General features: G+C 37.8%; 2 protein-coding genes across 3 annotated transcripts; both read right to left on the reverse strand.

Annotated features, from left to right (window-relative positions):
* Positions 1-1290: 1290 nt before the first annotated feature.
* Positions 1291-5257, reverse strand: LOC117295500 (collagen alpha-1(X) chain-like). 2 transcript variants are annotated; one of them, XM_033778184.1, is made up of 2 exons: positions 5149-5257; positions 1291-2556 (listed from the first exon to the last, which is right to left on the reverse strand). In XM_033778184.1, the coding sequence occupies exons 1-2, from the start codon at positions 5149-5151 to the stop codon at positions 1747-1749; spliced, it is 813 nt and encodes a 270-aa protein (XP_033634075.1). In that variant the 5' UTR covers positions 5152-5257; the 3' UTR covers positions 1291-1746. The 2 variants fall into 2 exon arrangements, with proteins under 2 accessions (XP_033634075.1, XP_033634074.1); XM_033778183.1 differs by having other exon boundaries at positions 1291-2577; positions 5149-5164.
* Positions 5258-8231: 2974 nt separating this feature from the next.
* On the reverse strand, positions 8232-10745 carry LOC117295503 (complement C1q tumor necrosis factor-related protein 2-like). Its single transcript, XM_033778186.1, has 2 exons — positions 10676-10745; positions 8232-9672 (listed from the first exon to the last, which is right to left on the reverse strand). Exon 2 carries the CDS (start codon positions 9670-9672, stop codon positions 8905-8907), a length of 768 nt encoding a protein of 255 aa, XP_033634077.1. The 5' UTR covers positions 10676-10745; the 3' UTR covers positions 8232-8904.
* Between the last annotated feature and the right edge of the window lie 211 nt (positions 10746-10956).

Below are 10956 nucleotides of genomic sequence, written 5' to 3' on the forward strand. Positions count from 1 at the left end.
GCCCAGTTGTAAAGCACTTCTTGAAGAATTATTGAATAGAGCAATAAAAAAGCCAAAATCATAAGTAAATCTATGCCTTAAAGTTTTTCGGCTGCATCCCCCCCAAAAAAAAAACCCACACACATTGGATTAATATGCAGTTCTAGATAATTCGTCTTTGCGCTGGTATTCACTCAAACACTACAGGGATCAGCGGCTGTAATGTGGAACATTTTCTGTCGTTTTCGTGCCACTTACAGAGAAGGCGGAACATTTATGTTTTGTCAAAGTGAGCAGGGATTTTTGAAACATAGAAGATTAGTCTTGGAAACTTGCAAAATCTTGCATTATGCACTATTATATTTTGCCGTGTCAGGTCAATATGTTTTAGGTCTGCATGCATTAACTAATAATGTAAATTGAATTGTAATATTAAGCCAACGTAGTTTAAAAACGTTTTGCAAATGATTACAATGCATATCGAACTAAATTACAGATCAAAACACAAAACCAATTATACCATTTAGCATTATATTGCTGTACTTAAGTTAAAGTACTCCACTTATAGAAATCTGAGTTCCATGCATACTTCAACAATACAGGCTGGAAATTTCGCCCTTATATTAAAATTCAAATCCCTTTTTTCCCCTTCTTTTTTAGGATTTTTTTTATATACATTTTTGGGAATTGTTATTACCAAATGTAATTGCGAAGGCTACTGTAGATGGATACATGAGAATAAGCTGAATATATAGCTTGATGTATATCATCTTTAAGCTTTATTTCTTTAGTGTGTGTTGTTAATTTAATTAATATATATTAATTGTTTACTTTGGCTTGGTGATTTTCTTACTGTAATTCATTTTTAGATAGTTTGCAAATTTTTGATATTTTCCCGTCCTACAAGGTTATATATAATCGGTATGCGTGTCCACCTTTTACAATCCGTTCTGCAAAATTGATTTCTGTTAAATGCATTGCAGCTTAATGTATAGATTTTTTTTCTAAGATGTCGTCAAACTCAACACCTTCTCATAAAAATCTATAGATGAGATATGTGACCTTTTCTTACTTTTACATTCCATGTTGATTATAGTTCATACATGAAATCATTCAGCATTAGGTACATTAAATAGTTCTTAAAGACACTGGACACTATTGGTATTGGTCCAAGACCAGTCTTCTCACTTCTAAATCTGAGGTCTTGAAATCAAATTCGTGGAAAATTACTTCTTTCTTAAAACTACGTTACTTCAAAGGGAGCCGTTTCTCACAATGTTTTATACTATCAACTTCTCTCAATTACTCGTTACCAAGTAAGGTTTTATGCCAATAATCATTTTGAGTAATTACCAATAGTGTCCACTGCCTTTAAGACTAAATTGTATCTAGCTTCATCATTAAAAATATCAAGTGAACTTGACATTTCCTAAAGCATGAGTGTAGCACCGAAATTTCTTCTTGTTACATGACTATTTGTTTTTTCCAAAAGCAAGGATTTAGTTTCCGAAAATCTTGAAACTGTTTGTAACATTATTATTTTACAACTGCGATATAACAGCCGTAACTGTTAAAGTACATCAAAGATTGGCAAGATTAGCCAAGTAATTTTCCACAACTCAAATTGAAACTACATGTTACACGAAACAGTTTCTCAAGTTTGATATTTTTTAACCATGCTGTTAATTCTAATGATTAAAGCTGCATCAACAACTTTGATTAGGTGCTGATTATGAGCATTTGATACTGAGCATAAATTGTGAACGTCTAATTTTCACCATAAAGCAAGAACCCACTAAAGGAAGTGTAATGTAAACTGTTACTGCGCAAGTTACCCCCGGTATTTAAGAAAACTCGATCATCCTCTTGTAGAGACACAACTGCACTGCTGCCTGTTTGCAAGTAATTACCGGCGCCTGATGTAAATCCCCTTACAATAGCGTTACCATTCTTCATCAGAGTAGCGTAAGCACTCGCCGAGCCTTGCAGTTTCAAGACTGAAAACATGAATACATAGATACCAGCTACATTGCACGTGAAAGTACCGGTGGATAAATCAAAGTGGGTGCCCTCTTCAAAAAGTATTTCTTCAAAAGGCAGACTAGAAGTTGATTCAGCGATGTCTGTGTTTCTGGCCACTGAAAAGGCCACCCGTTGAGTGCGCTCAATACAATCACCTTTTTGTCCCTTAAGTCCAACTAGTCCGGGTACTCCTCTCCCTCCCATCAAACCAGCTATTCCGGGCAGTCCTTGAGGTCCTTGTTTACCTGGCTGACCGACACCTTGCTCTCCCTTCTGGCCGGGTTCTCCTGTAGCGCCTCGTTCCCCATTCAACCCGTCTGATCCCTTGTCTCCCTTAGCTCCATGCATTCCTACATCACCAGGAGACCCCATGTCTCCTTTAGACCCAGCCGGCCCGTATGGTCCAGGGTTTCCTGGAATACCAGGGACCCCTGCAGGACTGACTTGGCAGCATGGTCCAGTTGGCATTCCTTCTTCTGGTGACGTCACGCTAGCATTGATCCCCGTCAGATTCAAAATCGTCAGAAACAGGATTACTTGTTTTACTTTCTGCATCTGCATAACATTAGACATGAACTAAATAAATCTACCAACCACACTCTGGAACATAGTTGTTTTAACAGATCCGGGAATTTAAACGTGTCAATAAATCAATCTTTCAATCTTTCAATTTAACTGAAAATATGTTTATCCTTAGAGATTTTACATATTGCCTTATTTGCCGATTAAACATAATAGGAGACTTCTGGGACGCTTGGTGAGCCAGCTGACTTACCAGGAAAAAACAATGTTCTCGGTAATATGCGCATGCCCAGAACTACGTAAACAATGACAATTTAACCTGGTAAGTCTGCTGCCACCTAGCGTTTCAAAGTGTCCTATTGCATGGAACTCGATCGTAATTTGAAAAGGACGTAATCGTAAAAATTCAAATGAGATTTCTTGCGAATTCCTTTTGCATGGTTTTATATCTACTTCCCAGCCCAAAAAAAAGATTTCTGTAATATATTTTTTTCAGAAATCCAGTCGTAAAGTACTGGAATTCGGGTAGTTTTAATCAAATTTATCACAACCATTACCCTTTAAATAAATGAAGTGTCTATAATTATTATAAATAGTTAAACAGGTTAAAACTGCTTTTTTTTTACAACTAGACTATGAAGTGAAATCACCCACTAAATGGTTGCAATAATCTTTTAAAATGCCTGTCACCCAAGGCATTATTTTGACTGAGGCACACAGTAATTTAAGGACATCCTGTATATAATCTATTTACTTTTGTCGTCTTCAGTTAGCCTGGTATTTTATTCTTTCGTTTTTGTCGTCAGCATTTTGTAATGCCATTCTTCAATCTGTTTTTTTTTTTTTTTTTTTTTTGTGTTTGTTTGTTTGTTTGTTTGTTTGTTTGTTTGTTTGTTTGTTTGTTTGTTTGTTTGTTTGTTTGTTTGTTTGTATAAAAGCTGTTTTCTACAAGCCTCGGCCTGATGCTCTTGCCTCTCTTTTACATAGTTCATTTCTAGTTGTTTATTTATTATTTGCTTTAAACATTATATTACTTTTGTACAATTTTATGCGCATTTGATTTTGTTTCACTTCTGTATACTGTTTAAATCTCACAATATTGTTCTTTTATATCAATTGAATTTAAATTACAAAGATCCTGCTTCATTGAGACTAGCCTAATATGGTAAATTGTGATTGTAAATTATTTGATAAATAATATAATCAAAGTCATTTAGAGCGCACGTAATATACCGAACTAGGAAATCAAGGTGCTGAGTTCATACAAACTTTCAGAAAGATAGGTAATTGCAGTGATGGATTCTGAGACCCAAATTATTTGCACCTTATAGGGGTTTACAAGGTGCCGCGGCGCATACAGCAACCTCAGCCAGGACGACGGGTCGAACCACTTCTCTTTCGATAAAAAGTACACTGGGTTATTTGACATGCGTTGCACAACACATGGGAACAATGGCTTTACACGTCCTATCCAAAGATCGAAGGAATGGTAAAGTGTTACGGCGGGGGTTTCTATAACCCACACTCTGCTGATCAGAAACACCAGATCTTGAAATTGAGCCTTCCGGGTTTTCAGTCGGGGAAATTTATCAATAGTTACAAACGCTGTCTGCTCAGACTTGACCCCTGAGTGTGTTTTGTTCTTCATCCATCGACAAATGACACTTAAATCACCACACAAAAGCCACAGAATTAACATAAAAAGTCCACATAAACTTTGTAAGCTTGAATCCTCTAATACCTCGCTCTATCAGTTTCCGTATAGACGCCCTCTGTTGACAAAACACTGTTTACGTCATGTTTTGCCGGGCAAAAAGACACGTAGTCATGGTAAGATTGCATACACTTTCTAGCTGGCTGCCAAAACACAAAGGTTTTGGCGGCGGTAAGCGAGCGAATCATGTTATGGTTTTCGAGTGACGTCAGAGGTCACATCGTCTATATTGTTTGTTTTTTCTTAAATGGTCTGGGTACTTTTTGTAACACAAAACCCAATATCCCCAGAATTACAACAAGTTAAAACCCGAACCTAATGTGATTCATAATAAACGAAAAGTGTTTCCAAGTGTTTGAATGGAATCTTCGAGTAGTTAGTTTCCAACATTATTTGTATTGTTCAAATTGTAAACGAGAATAGGCCCTACGTATTTTCTTTTTATTTCAAAATCATAGGAACTAATTACTGAAAGTGGCGCAAAGAATTTAATTCATATCCACCTAGGCCTATGTCTGTAATCACTAGTTGTCAAATGCTTAATTTGAGAACTAATTAATTATCAAATGCTATTTTAGTATTGTATTAACCAGATTATTCCGTCGGTATTCCATGAAAGATAACATTGTGGAACATTATGTTCCACGAGTGCGTCTTATTTGTATATCTATCAAAAAGAAACTGATTCAATCATGGAATGACAGTTTTCTTTCCTTGGGCAATACAAACATCAACTGCGAAGATACCTTATCTTTAATTTGGAGCGCAACTGATTAGTACCCAACAGAAAAAAAATCAAATGAAAAATCCAAGACGTATCATTTTCTGACATTTCCTTGGGAACACGCATTGAGTCAGTTACAGTCTTCACCGTGCGTTAATAAAATTGAATAGAGAAGAAAACAGCTTACCATTCGTTGTCTTGTGATCTGTCTCTGGTAGTGGTGTAACCTTGATCATCAATGCTGAACAGATTTTTGGAGCTGTTGGTCTGGGGGCTTCTCCTTTTAACGTCTTCAAGTTTTCTAGACATGCCCCAGTGTGTTATAACAGGCGCTGTCAATTGGACTGAAAGTCACCGACATATGGGCGTGGCCCAGTTTGACCCAGTGATAAAAAATATTCTAGGCGTGCACGATAGGATAATACCTTACCTTAAACAGCCAATAACGGATGATCTCAAATATATAGATAGAACAGTTTTCTAACAGCTGCAGTCCATAGGACACATAAAAAATATAACGAGTCTCTTATCTCACGTTAAAACATTGTAAAAATGGGTTTTTCTCCAGAACGCTCCAAACCAAATTTCTGAAAAACGCGGGGTCAAAAAAGAAAAACGCGCGGCAAATGTATCGTTACGTCAATGGCTGCTATTTGATGTAGAAAGTAGCGCCCTCAGTTTGCCAATGCTGGAGAACTGTGTTCAAACCCAATTAGGGGAAATCGCCACTGGCGTCAAGGGGTCATCATAATAGATAAGCCGTTTTTGACTCTCGGCTGAAAAAGCCGCGCGGCCGGGTGCGTTTTTGACTCGAGTTATTTATTATTAAATGCAGATTTTGAGAGTAAAATGGTAATTAACCGGTATCTACGATGTCTATTTGGCCATAAAAAGATAATAGTTGAAATATTGAGATCATCCTTTATTGGCTCTTTAAAGATGTGAAGTAGACCTATTAGGGTTTTCTTCGGGGGGGGGGGTGAGTAGTCCATAGTCGGTCGTTCTGTAAGATTCATGCTCTCTTAATCAACTGCATTTGATTTTGGACTACAGTCCAGCACATCTATTTATCAACTTTTAACCTGCAACAAAATGAGCCATTTTTAGCTTAGTCTCTCACCTCCAAGAAGAATACCAGCCCCCCCCCCCCCACCCCGCCATTAGAAAAACAATCAAACAAATACACAAGCAAGCAAACACACATCAAACTTACACTTCAACCAACAAACAACAACAACATACAATATTGTCTGGTTTTACTGAATATCCAATATGGATAAGTCTTCTCCCAGTAACATTTATTTCCAGTTTTGTCTGCCCGTAGAACCCCACCACCCCCCCCCCCCAAAAAAAATCATTCATTTGTAATTTTGTATGCTTAAAGACACTGGACACTATTGGTAAAAAATACCCTTGTCACACGAAGTCGTGTGCGTTTAGATAGTTGATTTCGAGACCTCAAATTCTAAACTTGAGGTCTCGAAATCAAATTTGTGGAAAATTACTTCTCTCTCGAAAACTATGGCACTTTCAGAGGGAGCCATTTCTCACAATGTTTTATACCATCAACCTCTCCCCATTACTCGTCACCAAGAACGGTTTTATGCTAATAACTATTTTGAGTGATTACCAATAGTGTCCACTGCCTTTAATAGTTTGAACATATTATAGGTCTATGTTTCAAGCGCTAGCATACGATTATAGACTATAGACCTCTGCAGGTACGGCGTGTCTGTAAAGCTAGGCGAAAGAAAACTTTGTTAACAAAACAAAACAATGTTTTTGGACTGTACTGTCTGAATTTAACCGTAAGGAAATCAAACGACACGGTATTGGTGATTCTTATAAAAAAAATGATATAAGTAAATGTGTAACACGACATTGGAAGTTCATTTTGAACGTCGGCAGTCAATTCATCTTGATCATTATTATTATTCTGTTTCGGTTTACAACTTCTGTTCTTTTTGAAAATGTGGGCACTGGAAAATTGCTAACAGATAAAATGAAATAGGGCCCATGAATTAAAGTGGCTATTTTGTCAGGATTTAAGCAGGCCCGTTCATAGTCCTGGCGCCCTTTTAATTCGGTGTTATACTATACACTATACAGCACTAGTAATAGCATGTACATGTAATATGCATGCTCTCCATATATTTGTAGGGTACAGAAACAGACCAAGGCCCAGTTTCATTAAGCTTGTAAAGTAAGCACAAAGACTTGCTTATCACAGAGTAGTATTGCTTAGCATAAACGGGTTACCAGCCAAAGTTATCTAAGTTTGAATTGTTGTGGCTGGTGCCCGACTCAATCATCATTTGCTTAGCACACACATTTGTTAAGTAGTATTTTCTGCTCAACAGCTTTAAGAAATTGGGCCCTGTTTTGATCGTGTTGACACAGTCTTTAACACAGACAAAGTGATGGCACTCAGAAGTTGTTCCACATGTATGCCTTAAAGACCCTGGACACTATTTGTAAATTGTCAAAGACCAGTCTTCCAACTTTGTGTATCTCAACATTTGCATAAAATACCAAACCTGTGAAAATTTGAGCTCAATTGGTCGTCGAAGTTGCGAGATAAAAATATGGAAGAAAAGTTGTGTGCTTTAGGATGCTTGATTTCGATTCCTTTAAATTCTAAATCTGAGGTCTCGAAATCAAATTCGTAGAAAATTACTTCTTTCTCGAAAACTACGTCACTTCAGAGAGAGCCGTTTCTCACAATGTTTTTTATTATCAACCTCTCCCCATTACTCGTTACCAAGTAAGGTTTTATGATAATAATTATTTTGAGTAATTACCACTAGTGTCCACTGCCTTTAACCGGACTTGAAAAACAAAACTTTCATTTCCCAACGGTGTTTGTTTAGTACTTATTAAAAGCAAACGAAAACTTTGTTAGATAAAATTCCTTCTACCCTTTTTTAATTTTACCCAAACCAGTTACTTTTCCAGTTCACTTGAACATCTTCCCATAGAGTGATTTGAGCAATTATTTCCACGAAAGTGCCCCCAGGTAATTCAATACAAAAAACCAAAAAACATAAGATTGAAGGACATAATAAATAGACCTAACATGTGCAGTGGGGAAAATATGACTCTACAAGATCCATTCAACCATCTCAGGCGGACAGAATTGCTTGACATATAATAGGTGTCACAGGGACTCGTTCTGTCCGCCGGAGATTCAATCCCAAAAGAAGGGAATCAATGTGTGGTGAAGAGGTTTTCAACTGGTGGTTTAATCCCAACGAGGCCTGGTTCTTGATAATTTTACCGAGACGAAGTCGAGGTAAATTATAAAGAACCAGGCCTCGGCGGGTTTAAACCACTAGTTGAAAACAGATTTAAGATTTAAAAATCTTTACGGTATGTGGGTCCAGGAAGCACATAATATTCATATGTTCAGATCATTAGAACAAGAATTGTGCCCCCGATACACAATTCTGCCTTCCGATCATGCCCAGTTAGTACAGTATGTCAAATTTTGTTGGCTGCTCGGAGGCTTATAAAGTATTAGTAAAAAAAAAAAATTACTCGGTAACGAGCAATGGAGAGCTATTGGTAACATAAACGTAACGTAGTTTTCGAGAAAGAAGTAATTTTTTCACGAATTAGATAATTATCGAGACCGCAGATTTAGATTTTGATGTCCCGATATCAAGCAACTGAAAGCACACAACTCTGTCTTTGAAAGTTAGCAATAGTGTCCTGTGTCTTTAAAAAATGTGTAAAGAAAATGTTATTGTAATCGAGATCAATTCTTTACATCAGCTGTAACGAATAAGTGGCAATACAATGTGCAGGGGGCGTACCCCCCCCCCCACTCCCCGCCCTCTAAATATTCCTGATTTATAGTTTTTATCGGAGCATGCATGCATTGTTGTTTTGTTTTATTTTAAATCACCAAAAAGTTTACTTGACTTGTTTACATTCCACACTTTTACTTGTCGTATAATAAGAAACCTGAGAATGATGTGTAGTGATTTGGAGTCAAGCTGTCCACGGCTCCTCTTGCAGACATGAAAACCTCGTCATTTAGATTTAGCGAGAGAACTGCACTACCACTAACCGGGTGTGACCCTTTATCAAATACAACCCCAACGACGATCACTTGAGTATTCTTTAGAAGGTGAACAAACAAACTTGAACTCGTCGGCGTCTTTGTAACCGAGAACGTGAAGAAATAAATGCCGTCCAGGTCACATGTAAATGTACCGTTCAGCAAATTGAAGGGTGTTCCCTTCTCGGAATAAATTATTTCCTCAAATGGAATTGGATCGTTGTTTAGGTTAATGGGTGTTTTCCTTACGGCAGTAAAGGCTACCCTCCGGTTGGGTCCATCTCCAGTGGAGACTTGTCCGTTCATTTCGGGTGAGCCGGAGAGGCCCGGAGGTCCTCGTTTACCTGGCTGGCCGATTCCTTGTTCCCCTTTCTGTCCAGTGGATCCTGGGGAGCCTCGCTCCCCTTTCGCTCCGTCCGTTCCCATAACTCCGGCAGCTCCGGGATACCCCATATCTCCTCTCGGTCCAGTAGGTCCAGGTAAACCGTTATTCCCCGGAACACCATGCACCCCTGGCATGCCTGGTGGTCCAGTACAGCAGGAGTTACACGGAGCATTGTCTACTTGCGTGCCCATGGGTGAGTTAGCAAGAATAGCATCCGCACACATCAAAACCAAACTTAGAGTCGGTAAAAATCTTACATCCATCTAAATAAACACAAAAATATTTACTTGAATGTTGGACTTGAAATATTGAACGCATTGTTTGTTAATATTTCCTTGTCTCAATTGGCTCCCAAATTAGGCCTAAATCGTTTGTGAATAAATCTACCTCCCCTCCCCGGTACAGCTAGCTGTTTTGCTTTGTCTGGGACAAGCTCTGATAAATTTTTCTTGAAAATGGAGCCTATGAAACAACTAGTATAAAGCAAGAAAACGTGTTTAACATGCTTGTTTTCTATTAAAATCTGTATTTAGTTTTCCTTGTGTACAATCCGTTCGAGTTTGATTATGCATTAGTTCGCCCTAAAGGCGAATGCTTTTCCCATGCCAGAACATGTTCAATTTTCGTCAGGAAGTTTTGATAGGTTTTTACTGCAACATTAAGTGTAGATAATTGGCATTGAACTCGCGTCACGAGTCATTACTATTTTTGTTTCAAGATATTTACACCAGATAAGTGTGTTGCCTCAAAATATCAGAGGATGCAAAACATTGTTCGCAGTGAAGCTTTGCAGAGCCGTTCCAAGATAAAGTCGTTTGTGACATTCTGTTGTGTGCCACTTAATCGGGTCAAAGTATGTTCTTTTAAAGGCACAGCACAGCTTCGGCAATTAGTCAATATATAAATGAGCTTTTATTTAGAAAAAAACTTCCTTGTTAAAGAGCAATGGTGAGTTGGTAGTATAAAACGTAGTGGGAAATCACTCTATCCGTAACATTAGTAACTCAGTTTTGAGAAAGAGGAAATTCGTCACTAAATTGAATCTGAAAAATCGTAAAGCCTTTCAAAAAACAACCAAATAAAACTTTTAAAGCACAAATCAAAAGGCTAGGTGTGATTCTTTAATTCAAAACAACACAACCGCTGGACATAGGAAAGCGCAAAAAAAGCGTGGGTGAGTTAATTGGTCAACAAAACTGTCAAACATTGGTAACTCTTATTTGCTTTTTACAATAAAAAAGTCACAACATGTAGAAAAACACTTACCCTGAAAACGGTAGCTCGCTCATTCCTCTAAACAGATAACGTTTGGGTTGAAATAAAAAGTGCCGTATTGAGTCCCCTTATAAAGTGCAATCAGACAATCAAGCAGTGACCAACTGTAGAAAGGAGCTCTGTGATTGGTTGGTTTTGCATGTCAATTACAAAGACACGGATGATTTCCATTTGGGTTTTTTTCCGGTTAAAGGGACAGTAAAAGTAAGGTAAACATTTAGTAATAACTCTTTAAATTATTGGCAAATCAAGCCTTTGGTTTGAAGCACACG

Source organism: Asterias rubens, chromosome 10, assembly GCF_902459465.1.
Source record: "Asterias rubens chromosome 10, eAstRub1.3, whole genome shotgun sequence".
NCBI classification, from domain to species: Eukaryota; Metazoa; Echinodermata; class Asteroidea; order Forcipulatida; family Asteriidae; genus Asterias; species Asterias rubens.

What these genes read in the sequence shown, in the direction of transcription:
- LOC117295503 (XM_033778186.1), bottom strand. Translation starts at nt 9,672, where the DNA reads ATGGATGTAAGATTTTTACCGACTCTAAGTTTGGTTTTGATGTGTGCG.